Raw genomic sequence first — 20,481 nt, forward strand, 5'->3', positions numbered from 1 at the left:
GAAAAAAATGCAATAATCCAATTTAAAAAATGGGCAAAAGACTTGAATAGAAATTCCTCAAAAGAAGACATAAAAATACCAAACAGGCAGCAGGGTGCGGTGGCTCATGCCTGTAATCCCAGCATTTTGGGAGGCTGACGCGGGTGGATCACCTGAGCTTAAGAGTTCGAGACCAGCCTGGGCAACATGGTGAAACCCCGTCTCTACTAAAATACAAAAAATTAGCCGGGCATGGTGGCGTGGGCCTATAGCCCCAGTTACTTGGGAGGCTGAGGCAGGAGAATTGCTTGAACCCAGGAAGCGGAGGTTGCAGTGAGCAAAAAAAAAAAAAAAAACCAAACGGGCATATGAAATGTGCTCAATACCACCAAACACCAGTGAAATGCAAATCAAGACTACAGTAAGATATCTCACCCCAGTCAAAATGGCTTTTATCCAAAAGACAGGCAATAACAAAAACTGGCAAGGATGTGGACTAAAGGGAACCTTCCTACATTGTTGGTGAGAATGTAAATTAGTACAACCATTATGGAGAACAATTTGGAGCTTCCTCAAAAAACTAACAATAGAGCTACCACATGATCTAGCAATCCCACTGCTGAGGAGCTACCCAAAAGAAAGGAAAGCAGTATATCATACAGATATTTGCACTACCAGGTTTACTGCTACATTGTTCACAATTGCCAAGATTTGGAAGCAATCTAAGTGTCCATCAATAGGTGAATGAATAAGGCCGGGCACAGTGGCTCGTGCCTGTAATCCCAGCACTTTGGGATGCTGAGGTGGGCGGATCACGAGGTCAGGAGATAGAGACCATCCTGGCTAACACGGTGAAACCCCGTCTCTACTAAAAATAAAAAATAAAAAAAATTAGCCAGGCATGGTGGCGGGCGCCTGTGGTCCCAGCTGCTCGGGAGGCTGAGGCAGGAGAATGGCGTGAACCCAGGAGGTGGAGCTTGCAGTGAGCCAAGATTGCGCCACTGCACTGCAGCCTGGGCAACAGAGCAAGACTCCGTCTCAAAAAAAAAAAAATACAAAAATTGACTAGGCGTGGTGGTGTATGCCTGCAATCCCAGCTACTCAGGAGGCTGAAGCAGCAGAATCGCTTGAACCCAGGAGACAGAGGTTGCAGTGAGCCGAGATTGTGCCACTGCACTCTACCCTGGCAACAGAGCGAGATTCCATCTCAGAAAAAAAAAAAAAAAATGAACGAATACAGAAAATGTGGTATTTATACACAATGGAGTACTATTCTGGCCAGGCTTGGTGGCTCACGCCCGTAATCCCAACACTTTGGGAGGCTAAGGCAGGTGGATCATTTAAGGCCAGGAGTTCGAGACCAGCCTGGCCAACATGGTGAAACCCCATCTCTACTAAAAATACAAAAAATTAGCCAGTTGTGGTGGCAGATGCCTGTAGTCCCAGCTACTCAGGAGGCTGAGGCAGACAATTGCTTGAACCTGAGAGGTGGAGGCTGCAGTGAGCCGAGATCACGCCACTGTACTCCTCCCTGGGTGACAGAGCGAGACTCCATCTCAAAAAAAAAAAAAAAAAAGAATGACATTCCTGTGTCATGTGCAACAATATGGACAAAACTGGAGGACATTATTTAAGTGAAATATGCCAGGCACAGAGACAAATATCGCATGTTCTCACTTATTTGTAGGATCTAAAAATCAAAACAATTTATATAATGGAGACACAGAGTAGAAGAATGGTTACCAGAAGCTGGGAAGGGTAGTGGGGAGGCAGGGGCATGGGTGAGGTTGAGATGGCTAATAGATAAAAATAAAAATATTTTTTAAAAATGAGTAAAACCTAGGCTTTTCTTTTTTTGAGACAGTCTCACTTTGTTGCCCAGGCTGGAGTACAATGGCACGATTTCGACTCACTGCAACCTCCACCTCCTGGGTTCAAGCAATTCTCCTGCCTCAGCCTTCTGAAGAGTTGATATTACAGACACGTGCCACCATGCTCAACTAATTTTTGTAATTTTTAGTAGAGATGGGGTTTCGCCATGTTGGCCAGGCTGGTCTTGAACTCCTGACCTCAAGTGATCCACCGACCTCAGCCTCTCAAAGTGCTGGGGTTACATTACTGGCATGAACCACCGCACCCGGCTGAACCACCGCACCCGGCCAAACCTAGTATTTGATAGCACATCTCATGTACCCCATAAAGATATACCTACTATGTACTCACAAAAATTAAGAATTAAAAAAGATTAAAGAAATGCAACCAATGTTTGCAGTTTGTATATCTTGCTGATATGATATATACGTTTTTGAAAAGAAATGTTAATGTTAGAATAAAAATAACATATTTGCATGGTAGATAAGGTTCAATCAGCCATCATTTTCTCCAGGAAGTCTTCCTTAGTCCTTCATAGTCACATGCCCTCCCAAGTGTTCTCATAGCACTCTGCATTTTCCCTAATCTAGTACTTACCATGCTGTAACATAAAGACCAAAAAGTTTAGACAATCTCTCAACGTTGTAAGCTCAACAAGGGCAGAAATCATGTCTTTTCTTTATCACGACATCACTAATATCTAATATAATAATAAGCACATAGTAGGCACTCAATATTTGCAAAATGAATTTTAAAAAGAAGTCACATGGTAGAAGTTCAAAACAACTTATATGTTTAGGATTATTGCCTAAATGTACAAAATAAAACCTATATAAGTTTGATTATAACATTTTTATTTCACATTTTAATTAAAGTTTAGTATTCTTGCTTAAAAACCTCAGTTCAAGGGTGGTTATGGTGAGTATGTTTTATCTGTTTGGTTTTATTTAAGGGTTCTGCATAAAATAGTTTGAAAATCACTGATTGAGATCAGCACAAATATGTAGCAACTAGGCTAGACAGATCAAGTAAGGCTTCTCTTTTGGCATACCAGCATGTCTATGATGTACTACATGGAACTCGGAAACTACTAAATAACCCAATTATTTGCCAGTAAACTCATTTAGCTGATAATACATCCATTCCTGACAGCAGGTACCAAAGGTATTTTCTTATGATGCCATTTGGAGCACTGAAAACGATTTTTAATTCAAAAACTTTCCAAAGGACATGACACATGGGAGGAACAAGCGCACCCATAAATCCTGAAATGAATAGGGAACACAAAGTCCAGTTCTCTAGTTCATAATCATCCTCCAGGGTTAGAGAAAGAAGAAAACTGAGGAAATTCCCCTTAATTCTTAACCATAGAGCAGAGGGACGGAATACAGGCAGCTGTCAGATACAAGGTGTCTTTGAATAAACAAGTTTTGATAGTAATAGGTTTCTTGAATGATACAAATAAATCGTCCCTCATAGTTCATATCCACAGATACCTATTTATGGCAGAGTAGGATGAAGCAAAGTTTCCTCTAAGGCATAGAAGAAAGATAATTCACTGCTCTAAAGCCTCCCAAAAAGAGATGTTTAAGAAAGTCATACCAGTATCATCCTGCTTTTGACTATGCAACTACTGCAAACAAGAACCCAGTTTCCTCATAACCCAATAATTTCTTCAAGTCAAAAGTAGTGGTTTTCCATTCAGGTGGTGGTGGTAACAAAATCACCGTCTTATGAATATATAATAACTTACATATATTGTAATTATTTATTTTTTTGAGACGGAGTCTCACTCTTTCGCCCAGGTTGGAGTGCAGTGGTATGATCTCAGCTCACTGCAACCTGTGCCTCCTGGGTTCAAGCGATTCTCTTGCCTCAGCCTCCTGGGTAGTTGGAATTACAAGCATGCACCACCATACCCAGCTAATTTTTTTTTGTATTTTTAGTAGAGACAGGGTTTCACCATGTTGGCCAGGTGGGTCTCGAACTCCTGACCTCAAGTGATCCGCTTGCCTCACCACCCAAAGTGCTAGGATTACAGGCGTGAGCCATCATGCCCAGCCCATATTGTATAATTTAAACAATACATAAATCTTGGAAAACTATCAGGGCTGGTATTTCAATCCTTATAGATAATTCTTCATTTGCATATGGGATAAAGAAAAAGACTTCTTCAAAATCACAGTGGTAGGAAGCAACATAGAGGGGTCAGAAATATGGTCTTTTTGATTCCTAGTCCAGCGCCTATAACATAATACTATATGTGATCTAGAATATGAACTTCTAGATCTAGGGGCATAAAATAAAATCAAACCCCCTTCTAAACAGATTATACTACTATATCTGCTGATATAAATGTGGACATTCATTTTTCCAGTCTATAAAAAGGAGCAAAATACCGACTATATAGGGTTTTAAAGTTCAATATATCTAAAGAGTATTCACATGAACTACAGACAAAGGAGGTTCTAGTGGTTAGCAAGCAATAAATGTTATTTTCCCTTCCCCTTCAACTATCAAGATGTGAAGATTCTAGTATTTAGAATGAGTCCATCAAAAAGGTCTCTGAAGATGAAACTCTATCAAGTTCTTCCTCAGTTGAGACTGAAGTTACTGAGCTAGGCAGGTAATTTAACTTACTTGCTTAAGTCTTGCCTATAGTTTGAAAGAAAAAATGTTCAATTTCCTCCCTTCTCTGCCCCTTCCATTTTCTCCAGGTAAAAGACACAGCTAAGGAAAAAAAGTACTTTTTAAAGGGGGGAATAAAGATAAGCAGACAATGAAAGCACAGAATGAGTAATTATTTGTTAATAGGGTCCAGCTGAAAAGGGATTGTTCCCCAAAGTAGCAGGACGAAGTCCAGAGAAAACAATCTAATTAATCTCTTGAATCCTCGGCAAACAGTACACAGAAAGGTAGAGACCTATCTCATGAAATTAGAGAATCTTCTTAATAACTGTTTACTGCAGACCTGGACCCTGATATGCTAAAAGAAAGCCCTGTTCTGGGTAAAGGCGAACATAAGAATGACCTGTTTCCCTAGGAAATACATGGCTATGATTTTGTCAATCAAAATGAAGAGAAATGAGTTGTTTTTCTAGGAATCTTGGACATACTAAATACCAAAGAAAAAAGTAAGTCCAGAAAGTTAAGTAGTTGAGAAAAATACCCAGGAGCTTCACTAAAATAGGAAAATAAATGGCCGGTAAAGGTTCGTTCTTAGACAAAGAACAGATGGATTATCTCCTTTATCCCTTTATTATTTACCTTAGCACTAGGCAAGAGGGTCTGAAAATGCAAAGAAGCTGTTAAGGAGAAGAAACTAAAGATTAAAGGTTCATGTGGGTTTTTTAGTCATTTCATAGGTTAGAAACATATGCTTCTCCCTTAGGTCATGTCTCATCTAAATAGCAACTTGAGAAAACCAAATGGCATAACAGAGATATACCTACCAACTGTCAGGGATGAAAATCCATCCTTAATGAAACAGCTCAGAGTCTACTTCTTCATATAACTTTGAACTGCTACAAGTGTAAAGGGTACTATTTGTTACACTGGGAAGAAGGGCAGGGAAGAACAATAGGCAAATTAATGAATTACATATGGTTCCAATTTTAAATTAGTCATTTGTTTCAAATGAAATGTTCTACTTTGAGGCCATTAGTACCTATAGCCAAAGAACACAAGTTTAAATGTTCATAATTACAACTAGGACCCAATCTCTTTCATAAGATAACCACTTATAGCTAACAAAAACCATATAATGCAAACTAACAAATTATATTCTTCATAAGGAAATACAAGGAGAATTCCAACTCATTAGTATGTTATTGTTCTGCCCAACTATGGATAAGTTATCCATACATGCCTAACAAAGTCAGGTAAGACCAGAGCTCCAAAGGACAGGTTTATTACTTCTTTTAAGAGAAAGTATAGATAACTTTTCCAAATTTCTATAATATGCATTGTTTTTGCCAATCTAAATCTTTAATAGATTAATGTTAAAATGAACATTATCAATCTGTTAATAGGAATTGGGAAAGAGGAAAATAAAGGAACGATTGGACATACCCTATGTAGTATTTCTAAAACCTTTAATGCAGTATGAAGAAAACTGTTGAAAATTCTTCTTTCAGAAGGGGGAATACCGATCTTGTAGAGTTTCAAAAGACGTACCACAACTTCCTTAAAAAGTTCTACTATCTTGAGGAATAGTGGAGGTTCAAGTACTGACCACCAGTTTTCTGTTATTAAAAAGTGAACATGCAAATAAAATGAATTTTTTAAAAAATCACAATTTTCAAAATCATACTGACTTTTTTTCTGAAGCAGTAGTTGTTAGCCCTTAGAAAACCCCAGAAAGATGCATATAACACAATATCTTACGTAATATTTCTAAGGTTTATAAACCTCCCACCGACCAAGTTAAACAATATTGTCCTAAAAGCTCTCAAAAGCAAAAATAAAGTGTGAAAGTCTTGTTGAATTTATATTCTTGGTTTCCTAAGTTATATTAAAAACTCACCACTATACCTAATACTAAAACCAGTTTTTAAAAAAATGTTTTGAAAATTACAATTTCAATTTTTAAACAAAACATCCTTTAAATTGTATTGCTCTAATACTAAAGAATCTTTCCAAGTTTTATCCTTCAATTTAATATATGGTTGAAATATTGTGAACCACTACCTTTAAAATGCAAGGTACTCCTGAAGATCAAATACAGAATCTGAACAATGTAAAGTGTAACATATGGGTCCTTCCCCACATTCACTATTTGTAGTTACTAAGTACAAACACTTCAATCCTATGAAGCAGGCAGAAAGAATACAAAAACTTCTGACAACAGGAAAGCAATACTCTTTTCAGCCCCTGCTTGACTCTTTTTCCCTCAGATTCCCATATTCTACCCCTTGCTTGTTTCTTCCTCCATTTACCCTCAGCCTTAAAGTTCCTGTACTGATATTACTTCTATATATCTCAGCTCCACATATCTAACAAATACCATTAGAAAGAAAAGCACTGGGTTAAATGTAGCAAAAAAAAGTATAAAGGCCAGGAGATATAAATAAAACCTAGACAATTAGAAAAATTAAAGTGAGAAAACTTTAGGCCAAAAAACCAGAACGGTAAGAGATAGAAGTGCAAGATCAGATAAGCAATAAAATCTAGTCTATAGGCAGAAAAATAAAATCAAATATCATGAAATTAGCAAGTGAAGGAAACACAAGATAAAGGGCTTATATCAGGGTTCCAAGAAGATTTAAAGCCCATGTTTGTTCAGTTTTAATTGTTCCTCCTCCTTTACTTCTTTAATAGCAAGATAATACTAAAGGCGATGAGGGAAAGGAATACGGGTAACAGTTTTTAACTTTCCTAATACTGTCTCTGCTATTATGTTTAATTAAACTTCTATATCTAACATGTTTTTCTTTCAACAACTCCAACAACTAGAATCAAAAGACTAGACAAAAGCAAGAAAAGGAACAGGTTCATTTCTCCCTATGACAGTGTCAAATAAGCAGGGCAGCAGAACTGCAAATGGCAAAAGAACTTATGAGCATTTTCATTTAAAGAGAAAAGGTTTCAAAAGAAAAAATATTAGAATTCTTACCAAGTACTTTCAGTGGTGCCTTTTCTAGGTTCACAAGAGCTGTACCAAAGGGAATTGCTATTGTTGTGAAATTGTTGGAATCACTCATCAGGGGACATTCTGGTAGAGTAAGATAAAACCTCAATGCTTCAACATCAGGTAAGGAGCTAGTCAGTTTAGGAATAAGATTCTTTTCCAAACTAGCTGCCACCTATATTTTGACAAAAAGTAAAACCTACTTCATTTAAAATGAATACACTTTCAAAGAAAAAAAAAAAAGGAAGGCAGGAAGAAAAGAAAGAAAAGGAAAATTTTGCACTACAGCAAACATGAAACGGTGAAGAAGAAAAAAGAAAGACAATGTCTTACAACGAATATACTTTGGAGCACAATGAAAATTAATGCCTAAGCATTGCTTGGAGAATTTAAAAAATCACATGTACAAGTCTCAATTTAAACTCTCTACCTCTATAACTATACACAAACTTAAGCAACATGGTAATGTTAAGTAATTCAGGGTCTGCTTCAAACATCTGAAAAGATTTATAGATCTTTGACAGCTAAATTACAAATGCTTTAAAATAAAATCTTATTTTAAAAGCACATCATAAGAGTCTGTGAAACTGCAAAGTAAATTAGGCTATAAACGTATAACATAAAACAAAACAAAACAAAATCAACAGATAATACTGTAAATATAACACTTTAAAAACAGACCTGCTGAGATATCTGCGGATGATCAGGTTGTATAAGTTTGTGGAATAAAAGCCTAGCAGCATTCATATCAACCCCTGAAAATCTGGTACCTGTTCTATAGTGATCATCATTGCTAAAAACAGAAAAGAAAAAAAATAGAATAAAAATTTAAAAGTATTTCATTTTTTAATTTGATATATTATTTAAGACAATAAATTTGAAAATTTCAGCATATTAAAGAATTGCCACTTACCTAACAGCTAAAAAACTTCCATTTAGGCAACCAGAGGAAGAAAACGTTCCATCTATCTCACTAAAAAATTTAAAAAAGTTTTTTTAATCACAGAATTAGAAATTTAATTGTTTACCCTTTCTTAAAAAAGAATTAAAATGATTAATCTAATATTTAATGCTACAGCGCACTCCTCTAACACCCAATTAGATGAATCAGAATTACATAAATTGCTAAAGTGATAAAATAATACTTGATAAAGGTATTACTGTTTATTCTAGACTTTCTCAAATATTACTTTCATCCATTTATCAAATGTTACCTGCTTTAAAACATGGAATTTTAAAAATTAGGTGTGTATGTTCATGTAAAAAGTTTTTTAATTTAAAAAAATTTTAAACATTTTATATTGGCAGTGAGCCTAATCTGGGATGCCTTTGGGATTTTCAGAAAAATTATAGTTTTGGAAAACAAGCTAGAGAAACAAAACAGCTTTTCAAATACAACCCATCATCCCAAATACCAAGAAAAAACAAATAACATCTTAAGTGCTACTAGGCAAGTTAACAAAATATTCAAGAAAGAAATAATATTCAAGTCTTCCAGAAAGTATAAAAGTTAAGATAGTGACGATTATGAAACCAGAAGGAACACATTTCAAGGCTAATCCTAAAATGGCTACATTAAATATTTTGTTATCATTTAACATATCTCTATGCACATGAAAGAACTACAACTTATACATATTTAATTAAGATCTTCAAAAATATCCATGGATTTTTTTTTTGGAGACAAGTTCTCACTTTGTTGCCCAGGCTACAGTGCAATGGTGTTAATCTCAGCTCACTGCAGCCTCGACCTCGTGGGCTCAGCTGATCCTCCCACCTCAGCCTCCCAAGTAGCTGAGACCACAGGTGTGCACCACTATGCCCAGCTAATTGTATTTTTTTGTAGAGACAGGGTTTTGCCATGTTGCCCAAGCTGGTCTCCAATTCCTGGGCTCAGGCAATCTGCCTGCCTCAGCCTCCCAAAGTGCTGGGATTACAGGCATGAGCCACTGTGCCTGGCCCAAAATGCTTTTCTTACTTGGCTATCTCCACAGGAAACCTTCCAGAAGGATAGCTCAGCCATTTCTGAATTAGAGCTTCATTCACTGTCCAGATCTGCTTTGTAGGATCGGGACATCTGAAGTCATCTGGTGGCCCACAGTTCTAAATTTTCAAATAAGATTAGTCAGAGGGAAGAGATATTATACATAACTCAAAACCAAGAAATTCCCACTATATATTTGTTTTTTAAACAGAATTAAATCTCTACTGAACACCTGAAACAAAAACCTATCAAATAGATCAGAAAAAACTTATTCCGTAGACTCGAGGGGAAAAAAACTAAGGCAATTACTTTGTAACATATAAAGAACATTAATAATGGGTTTTTAAAATTTGTCAAAATTATTGGAGCTATTCAATTATTTACATGACTATATTATTACCTGGGGACTAGAGTAATGTGAAAAGCTTTGATCTCCCCCTGAGAAAATTCTTTTTACACAGAAATATTCTTCAGAATCTGTAATAAAAATGTAAAAAATTAAAAGCCAAGATTTATATAACATATTTCAGAGCATCAATATGCCATTAGATTTTCACATAATCATCTTATTTAATAAGGCCTCCCATTCATGGACTTCATGGTATAAAGTGACTTGAAATATTCTGACTGCTATGGGGATAAGACTGACCAAATGATGAACATTAAACGATCCCACAAGCATAAGCAGCATTTGGTGAAGTTTACAAGCCTTTCTTCTGCCTGCACCAAGAAAAAAAAAGCTTTTCCTAATCTGCATCTCAGCATATTTCAGTTTAAACCAAAGATGATTAAAAAAATAGAACAAAAGCTACAAAAGATAGATAGAAGGAAATAAAAATTAAGAGTATTTATTCTTGGCGAGGCACAGTGGCTCACGCCTGTAATCCCAGCACTTTGGGAGGCTGAGGTGGGAGGATCATTTGAGGTCAGGAGTTTGAGGCCAGCCTGGCCAATATAGTGAAACCCCATCTCTACTAAAAATACAAAAATTAGCCAGGCATGGTGGTGTGTGCCTGTAATCCCAGCTACTTGGGAGGCTGAGACAGGAGAATCGCTTGAACCCAGGAGGTGGAGGTTGCAGTGAGCCAAGATCACCCCCACTGCACTCCAGCCTGGGCCAGAGAGTAACACCCCATCTCAAAAAAAAAAAAAAAAAAAGTATTCATTATTGAACTGGGCTACAGTGGCACGTGTCTGTAGTCCCAGCTACTTGGGAGGGTGAGGCAGGAGGATGGCTTGAGCCCAGTTCAAAGCTGCAGTATGCTATGACTGCATCTGTGACTAGCCACTGCACTCCAGCAAGCAACATAGCAAGACCCATCACTTAAAAAAAAAAAATTATTCATAAAAAGAAACAGCAAACAAAAATTAAAACTTCTGGAGTAAATATTTTGTAATGCAAAGCTTTTTTTTTCAATATAGGTGTACAAGATAATATATACAGCTCTTTGTTGGCAGCTATTTGTCAGTAAAAACCAAATTAGGCCCCAAAGTGAATACATTAATAAGCAAATTTATTAGGAATAAAGAAAGGGCAACAAAGTTTCTTTTGAAAAAGATATTCCAGGCCTCCTCCTTTTTCTTTTCTTCTGCTCCCCAAACTGGAAAGAGTATCTATTACCAAAAATATTGCTGGGCTAGTACATAGTCTATCCCTGTTATCCTACTCCCATCCCTTAGTTGACTAATTCTTCACCTTGTATTATTTGTGACCATGGCTGCTATAGAATTATCCATTCTTTTCAAGGAAAGGACCACATGTTAATTTCCTTGATTATTCCCTACAAGCAAGCACAATGTTTTATTTGTAAAAGAAATCAGTAAATACCTGTCCATACAAATATACAATTGTTATCTAGGTTATATCAAAAATGAGCTTCAGTTTAGAACAATAATTTGATAATTACTATCAAATTTTCCGTAAGTCACAAGAATACCCGAAGGCCAAAAACAACTTTTAAGAATAGAATAAATGGGTACATCTTTATTAAATAAGCCAATTATTCAACCTAAAATCTTCTTTCTAAATAATTCTCACAAATCTATATGGAATTGCTCATTTCCTCAAAAGATTTAGCAGGATGTTATTTATTTACTCTTAAAATGTGATTGTGCCCTCTATATAAACAATTCCCTACAAGATGGTTGACTAATCTACAGTACATGAATGGGTTTCTGGAGGCTATGAGTTAGGTACCAAAAGTTAAGTTTCCTTAATTTCCTTTTTTAATTTTTATTTATTTCTTTTTATTTATTTATTTATTTATTTATTTTTATTTTTATTTTTTTTTGAGATGGAGTCTCGCTCTGTCACCCAGGCTGGAGTGCAGTGGCGCAATCTTGGCTCACTGCAAGCTGCGCCTCCCGGGTTCACGCCATTCTCCTGCCTCAGCCTCCCGAGTAGCTGGGACTACAGGCACCTGCCACCACGCCCGGCTAATTTTTTGTATTTTTAGTAGAGATGGGGTTTCACCATGTTAGCCAGGATGGTCTCGATCTCCTGAACTCGTGATCTGCCCACCTCGACCTCCCAAAGTGCTGGAATTACAGGCGTGAGCCACCACGCCCAGCCTATTTATTTTTTGAGACGGAGTTTCACTCTTGTTGCCCAGGCTGAAGTGCAGTGGCACGATCTTGGTTCACCACAACCTCCACCTCCCAAGTTCAAGCGATTGTCCCACCTCAGCCTCCCAATTAGCTGGGATTACAGGCATGGGCCACCACCCCTGACTAATTTTTTATTTTTAGTAGAGATGGGGTTTCTCCATGTTGGTCAGGCTGGTCTCGAACTCCCAACCTCAGCTGATTCACCCACCTCGGCCTCCCAAAGTGTTAGGATTACAGGCGTGAGCCACTGCACCTGGCCTTATTTTTATTTTTTGAGACAGGTCTCACTCTGTCGCCCAGGTTGGAGTGCAGTGGCATGATCTTGGCTTACTGCAACCTCAGCCTCCCGAGTAACTGAGATTACAGGCGCCCACCACCACATCTAATTTTTGTATTTAGTACAGATGGGGTTTCACCATTTTGGTCAGGCTGGTCTCAAACTCCTGACCTCAAGTGATCTGCCCACCTCAGCCTCCCAAAGTGCTGGGATTACAGGTGTGAGCCACTGCGTACTACCCTTAATTTCCTTTTAATCACTACTCGAAAAAGTTTGAGAAACCTAGTCATTTGTCCTGTACAACTTTATGCAGACTGGATTTTGCTGACTTTATCTTTGTGGTTTCTCCTAACATTTGGCTTGGTCTTCTGTTCTGCAAATTGGTGGTTGAATCTAGACAGGTTTCAATCACCGTTTGATTATTTCAGTAAAACTACTACATGGAGGCAGGAGAGTAGTTCCATCAGGAAACACATAATTCCTTTGAGAAGAATTTTCACTGAGTTCTTTTTTGTGGTGGTAGCAGGCATTGATGCTCATTCACTGTAGGTTGAAAAATGATGTGTTAGCATTACTTCATGTTGTAGCTGAAGCATTAGTTTCTCCCTATTATATAGTTACCTTATAACAGGAAAGAGAGGATTAATGCTTGATCTATTACAATTATTTACTATCCTCTTGCTTTTCAAATTTGCATTTCTTTGATACTAAAGAGGGTAATAATTTTTGCATGTTTCTTAGTAATATAAATTTCTTCTTTTAGGAACTTCCATTAATTTCCTTTATTTACCGTTTGTCTTATTTATCTATTAGTTGTCTTTTTTTTTTTCATTAATATGTATGGGCACTTTAGATATTCAGGATATTAACCTTAGGTTGTAATTGCTACAAATATTTTTTCCAAATAATTATTTGGTTAATTTTGACTCATAGAACATTTACGTTTCCATTTAAACAAATTTATCTAATTCTTTATAACTTTCATAGCATATATGCTGAGAAAGGCTTTTCCCATCCTCAACTCATAATCTTCTTGTCTTAAGAAGTATTTACTCTTTAATTCATTTATAGTTTATCTTAGTGCATATTGTGACATTAGAATCTAAACTGACCTTTTTGTCCCCAATTTTCATGTGTCAAGTAATTTCCCCCCTTATCTAAAGAACAGTGATGCCTTGTTTCAATGTGTATGAATAGGCATCATATCTTCCACCTGTAATACATACTCTAAACAATTTTGCCACTCTTTCTCTATCTGAAAGTGTCCTTAAAATTCCTCTCTGCTGGGCACAGTAGCTCATACCTGTAATCCCAGCACTTTGGGAAGCCAAGGTAGGAGGATCACTTGAGCCCAGGAGTTCAAGACCAGCCTGGACAACATGGCAAGACCTCGCCTCTACAAAAAAAATTAAAAATTAGTTAGGCATGATGGTGCATGCCTGTAGTCTGAGCCCAAGAGGTCGAGGGTGGAGTGAGCTGTGATCACGCCACTGCAATCCAGCCTGGGCAGCCTTCTTCTTCTTTACAAAATACATTGTCAGGGAAAATTTTGAAGACCTTGAAATAGACCCCCCTGCCCCACAAAAAATGGTCTTGATTAGTGCACTGTTTAGGATTATCTCCACCTTTCACTGTCTTTGAGCTATTTACAATTCTGTAAATTGTACTTCTACTTAGAAGCAAAACAGTGATAGAGCTACAACTATGCATGTGCTTTTGTTTAACAAGGAAAATGAGTAGTTTTGATGGTCTCTGAGCCCCTTTCCACTCTTAGCACTTATTCAGGACTCCAAAGGGCTTTGTTTACATTGATTAAAATCATTAATACTTAACGTATTAGAACTTAAAATTGAGAAACCTAAAAAATATTTTTTTATTTGAAGATGAGCAATATTGAGTGTACTACATTTAGCATAGAAAACATCTTAGTATTAATATGAAAATCATTTTGACTGGCGGGGCGCGGTGGCTCACACCTGTAATCCCAGCACTTTGGGAGACCGAGGTGGGTGGATCACGAGGTCAGAAGATCGAGACATACAGTGAAACCCCGTCTCTACTAAAAATAAAAAAATAAAATAAAATAAAAATTAGCCGAGCGTGGCGGCGGGTGCCTGTAGTCCCGGCTACCTAGGAGGCTGAGGCAGGAGAATGGTGAGAACCTGGGAGGCGGAGCTTGTAGAGAGCTGAGATCGCTCCACTGCACTCTAGCCTGGGCAACAGAGCAAGACTCTGTCTGAAAAAAAAAAAGAAAAGAAAAGAAAAAAAAAAAGAAAATCATTATGACTTCAAGAAACCTCTGAGATAGAAATACTGAACTCAAGCAAAATGTCACTTTGTTCCAGAATATTAAAGAGCATAACTAAATATACAACTGGGGAAACGAATTTTATTTTCCTCAGTTTATACCTGAGTCTGAAAGAAGCTATAAAATGGTTAACATCTTAGCAAAGTTCACTCAATTAAGAAGGACCTGCTCCCTTGGTTTACTGATAAATACCTATAATATAAAATGTTATTCTTTACTTTTTGTGTAATCTGCTAGATAGCAAATAATCTGTTTTATTAAAATAATATTCTATGCTTTATGTTGTCTTTATTGTCCTTTAAATTTAAGAGGAAAAAAGAACAAAGGCTCCTGACTTACAAAAGAGCTAAAGTTCTTTTCAATCATATTATCATCTATATTTATTTTTATTTATTGTCACTGTAGTAAAATAGGTAACTATTATTTCTCAAGCACCTATGATTATATCTTAATGAAGTATCCACATTTCCTCTCATACTTATTTGATTTTTGCCTTCCTGTGATGAGCTGAACTGTATCCCCCAACCAAATAGATCTGTTTGAAGCTTTAACCCCGAGTACCTCAGAATGTGACTGTATTTGGAGATAAGGGCATTAAAGACGTGATTATTAAAATTAGGCTTTATTTATTTTATTTGCTATCCTCTTGCTTTTCAAATTTGCATTTCTTTGATACTAAAGAGGGTAATAATTTTTGCATGTTTCTTAGTAACATAAATTTCCTCTTTTTGGAAATTAGGCCCTAATCCACCATGACCTGTGCTCTTGTAAGAGGCGGAAGAAACACAGACGGCCCTCCGTATCCATAGGTTCCATATTTGCAGATTCAACCAACCATGCATGGATAGAAAATATTTTTGTTTGTTTTTGAGACAAAGTCTCGCTCTGTCGCCAGGCTGGAATGCAGTGGTGTGATCTCGGCTCACTGCAACCGCCTCCCGGGTTTAAGCGATTCTCCTGCCTCAGCCTCTCGAGTAGCTGGGACTATAGGTGGGTGCCACCACGCCTAGCTAATTTTTGTATTTTTAGTAGAGACGGGGTTCCACCATGTTGGCCAGGATGGTCTTGATTTCTTGACCTTGTGATCCACCTGCCTCGGCCTCCCAAAGTGCTGGGATTACAGGCGTGAGCCACTGCACCCGGCTGGAAAATATTTTTTTAAGAAACCCCAAAAACTCTCAATGAATAATAATAATAATAATACAATTAAAAATCATACAGGCCAGGCATGGTGGCTCATGCCTGTAATCCCAGCATTTTGGGAGGCAGAGGCAGGCAGATCACCTGAGGTCAGGAGTTTGAGACAAGCCTGGCCAAAATGGTGAAACCCCATCTCTACTAAAAATACAAAAATTAGCTGGGTGTGGTGGTGCTGCTTGTAATTCCAGCTACTCAGGAGGCTGAGGCAGGAGAATTGCTTGAATCCAGGAGGCGGAGTCTGCAGTGAGCTGAGATCCTGCCACTGCATTACAGCCTGTGCAAAAGAGTGACACTCCACCTCAATTAAAAAAAAAAAAAAAAAAGAGTATAGTACTATCCAGTTCTAATTTCAGTTATTATTTAAAATGTTTTCTGGCACAACCTTACTGCTCTAATTCTCACTTACGCCAGTGGTTCTCTAACCTTATTGTTTCTAATCCATATATTCTATGCCAGTAGTTCTCAAAAGGGGATGCTTTTCAGGCTTACCCATGGAGTTGTTTTTTTTATGATGGAGTTTCGCTCTTGTCACCCAGGCTTAAGTGCAGTGGCGCAATCTCAGCTCACTGCAACCTCCTCCTCCTGGGTTCAAGCGATTCTCCTGCCTCAGCCCCAACGAGTAGCTGGGACTACAGGTGTGCGCCACCATGCCCGGCTAATTTTTATATTTTTAGTAGAAATGGGGTTTCACCATGTTGGTCTCGAACTCCTGACCTCAGGTGATCCACCCATCTCGGCCTCCCAAAATGCTGGGATTACAGGCATGAGCCACTGTGCCTGGCTCCCATGAAGTTTTATAAAAATAAAATAAAAAATAAAAATATGTCTAGGCTTGATCCTAGACTTGCTGGTTCTTTTGATATTCTTGTGTATACCTGGTATGTTAGATCTCAAGATTATTAAGTTGTATCTCAAGATTTCGTTTTTGTCTATAAATGGTTATGCTCAGCTATATTTACATATCAGAGGTAAGAGTCACTGAGTTCCTTGAAAATAGGCCTAGTCATCATCTTTGGAAACATTATTATTCTTACTCTGAATCTTCATCAGATCATATCATTTGATAATTATCAGTAATAAACTAGCCACAGTTATTTTAGGCCTCTGTCACCTATTAGTAGTTTTTGTCTGCTCTGATGCTTGCCTGAAGACTCTCCTACAAGCTACAGGCCACTTTGTGTTTTCAACAAAGTAGTCTCAGAGCCCTATTAAAAGGATTCCAACAGGTATGTGAAACAATGTATACATCAAAGAAAAGACACTTGGGTATAGGGTTCTGAAGAGATCTCTCTTACATAACTTTCAAAACGTAGCAGTGAAGTACATTAGGATTTCTCATATTCTTTTTTGTTAGGTGAGAAACAGACATTTCATGAAACTGCTAACCCAAGGTCCAGCAGAATAAGAATTCATTATATAAGAAAGAATGAACTGATGAAGAAAAATTTATTATGGTTATATGTTTGAATAATGTTTAATTTTGATTTTGTGCTCATTTTTCCTTTCTAAAATTATCCACAATTTCATAAACTCTGCTTGGGTAAACTAAAAGGAATTATTTAAAAATGCTACCTGATTCTCACTGATGCCCAGAGTTCCATCTCTTACTAAGTCTCCCCTCCTTTATTAGTAATATAGTTATTTATAAAGGTTCAATAAGAATATGTCGCCTTTCCTACTAGAATATAATTGAAAAAAAATCTATTATGCAACCAAAGACTTATCTGAAGTGTTATATTTGAGAATGATGGTTACTTAATCAGGTATGACAAGTCACTTTTTTTTCTTTTGTAGAGACAGGGTCTTGCTATGTTGCTCAGGCTGGTCTTGGACTCCTATCCTCAAGCAATCCTCCCGCCTCAGCCCCTAAAAGTGCTGGGATTACAGGTGGAAGCCATCACATCAGCCAATAAGTCATCTGAAGGAACAAAGTTTGCCTGTACTAACAGGCGGGATGCTGAGGATACCCTCTGTGCAGTAAAGGTTAGCTCAGCAGGTCTGGGGTATTCCTATGGATTGAACTGGGTCTCCTAAAACTTCACATATTGGGCAAGGCACGGTGGCTCATGCCTGTAATCCCAGCACTTTGAAGGCCCAGGTAGGCACATTGCTTGAGCTCAGAAATTGGAGAACACCCTGGGCAACATGGTAAAACCCCATCTCTACAAAAAATACAAAAAGTTAACTGGGTGTGGTGGCATGCACCTGTAGTCCCAGCTACTCGGAAGGCAGAGGTGGGAGGATCGCTTGAGTCTGGGAGGTGGAGGCTGCAGTGAGCCGAGGTCATACCACTGCACTCCAGCCTAGGCGACAGAGCCAGACCCCGTCTCAAAAAAAAAAAAAAAGTATGTTGAAATCCTAATCCCCAATATCTCAGAATATGATCTTATTTGGAAATAAGGTCACTGCAGATATAATTAGTTAAGGTCATAATGGAGTAGGGTAGGTCCATAACCCAATGTTTTGTGTCCTTATAAAAGGGGGAATTTGGATGCAGATATGTATAGAGAGAAGGCCAAGGTCTACAAGCGAAGGAATGCCAAAGATTGACAGCAAACCACCAGAAACTAGGAAAGAAACATGTAACAGATTCTTCTTACAGCCTTCAGAAGGAAGCAACTCTAAATTCGGACTTCTAGTCTGCAGAATAGTGAGCCAATAAATTTGTATCGTTCAAGCCACCGAGTTTGTGGTAGTTTGTTACAAGCAACTCTAGCAAACTAATATAGTTGTTTAAACTTTACACATTTTAAAGAAAGGTGTGCCCCTTGCCTGGCTCCAGGGAGATAATAATCTCTAAACCAAAGGAATATTCTGGCTGTTAAGAATGTCCTTTTGTCAGCTGGGTGCAGTGGCTCATATGTGTAATCCCAGCACTTTGGGACGTCAAGGCAGGAGGATCACTTGAATCCAGGAGTTCAACACCAGCCTGGGCAACATAGTGAGACCCCTTCTCTACAGAAAAATTGAAAAATTAGCTGGGTGTGGTAGCAAACACCTGTAGTTCCAGCTACTTAGGAGGCTGAGGTGAAAGGACTGCTTGAGCCTGGGAGGCTGAGGTTGCAGTGAGCTGTGATCATGTCACAGCACTCTAGCCTGGGCAACAGAGTGAGACCTTGTATTAAAAAAAAAAAAAAAAAAATTCCTCTTGTTTACCCATGGCATTGGCCACACAGATAGTTTATGATTACAATGTAATTCATGCTGGGGGCCATGGGTTTAACCTCTGGATGGGCTAGAATTGGTAAATTAAATTCACATGTAACTAGTTTTTATCCTATACAGCTTGAGTATAGTGCAAAAAGATTATCAATTTTTACACAATTTTTTATCATAAAACGTACATAAAATTTACAATTTTAACTGCACAATTTAGTGGTAGCAAGTATATTCACAATGTTGTGCAACTATCACCACTAATCATTTCTAGAACTTCATCTTATAAAACAGAAACCCATTAAACAGAAACTCTCCATTCCCTCCTCCCTCTAGGAACTAGTAACCACTATTTCTGTCTCTATGAATTTGGTTGTTCTAGGTACCTCTTATCAGTAGACTCATATGATGTTTGTCCTTTTGTGTCTGTCTTTCACCCCACATAATGTTTTCCAGATTCATACATGTTGCATAATATATGAGCATTTCATTACTTTCTATGGCTGAATACTATTCCACTATAGACGTATACAATATTTTTTTCATTCATTCATCTGCTGATGGACATGGGTTATTTCCACCTTTTGGCTACAATGTATCACAATTTTTTGATGAAACTAAATTGCAGCAAAAACGACTAATTTTAAAACACCAACTCCTTCCCCATTCTAATGCAAATAATCTCAAGGTCTGCAGTTTCAAAGGTGCCAAAATGCATTCCTAAGTAATGGTGACCTTTGTTAAATATAAGCATAACTGAAAAAGCCTTTTAATTATAAAAAAAAAATCATCAAGTTTATTTACAATAAAAAGCACTGAACCTTTACAAATGTCAACCTTCACAGTATCCTCGTCACTGTGAATAAATAAAAATCTATTAACACACACACGTGACTCAACTTTTGCATCTACTTTACAGAAAATCAGGATTCTGGTTTCCATCAATAGATAAAACAAGAAGACAATTCTGAGGAAGTTTGGGATAGTAAAAAAAATATATGAAAAGAAGGACATTTTGGTTTCAGGTTGTCAAAAAAATGAATGAGAAAACAGCATTCAACTATTTCCAACTAAGTAGTAAATTAACATCAATGAAAAAATAATCAGATCTGCAAGAATAATAGATAAAAAATAGGTATATACAAGTTTGGCTAAAGCAGCATGGATATAAAGGGCAAATTTAAAATGTTTAATTTTTTAAATTTTTACTTTTTTTTTTTTTGAGATGGAGTCTCACTCTGTCGCCAAGGCTGGAGTGCAGTGGCGCAATCTCAGCTCACTGCAACCTCTGCCTCCTGGGTTCAAGCGATTCTCCTGTCTCTGTCTCCTGAGTAGCTTGGACTACAGGTGTCTGCCACCACACCCAGCTAATTTTTTGTATTTTTAGTACAGACAGAGTTTCACCAAGTTGGCTGGGCTGGTCTCAAACTCCTGACCTCAAGTGATCCGCACACCTTGGCCTCCCAAAA

At 37.6% G+C, this 20,481-nt stretch overlaps 1 protein-coding gene across 2 annotated transcripts in view; it reads right to left on the reverse strand.

Annotated features, from left to right (window-relative positions):
• HERC4 (HECT and RLD domain containing E3 ubiquitin protein ligase 4) overlaps window positions 1-20,481 on the reverse strand; it is a 162,813-nt gene that overhangs the window by 70,440 nt on the left and 71,892 nt on the right. For both annotated transcript variants that reach the window (XM_003258211.3, XM_003258212.3), the window contains exons 10-15: window positions 9,865-9,941; window positions 9,459-9,583; window positions 8,394-8,453; window positions 8,162-8,273; window positions 7,466-7,655; window positions 5,923-6,095 (exon numbers count right to left, since the gene is read on the reverse strand). In XM_003258211.3, coding sequence (XP_003258259.1) covers window positions 5,923-6,095; window positions 7,466-7,655; window positions 8,162-8,273; window positions 8,394-8,453; window positions 9,459-9,583; window positions 9,865-9,941 — 737 coding nt within the window. The remainder of the gene's footprint in view (window positions 1-5,922; window positions 6,096-7,465; window positions 7,656-8,161; window positions 8,274-8,393; window positions 8,454-9,458; window positions 9,584-9,864; window positions 9,942-20,481) is intronic.

The sequence above is a fragment of the Nomascus leucogenys genome, chromosome 18 (assembly GCF_006542625.1).
Source record: "Nomascus leucogenys isolate Asia chromosome 18, Asia_NLE_v1, whole genome shotgun sequence".
Lineage (NCBI taxonomy): Eukaryota > Metazoa > Chordata > Mammalia > Primates > Hylobatidae > Nomascus > Nomascus leucogenys.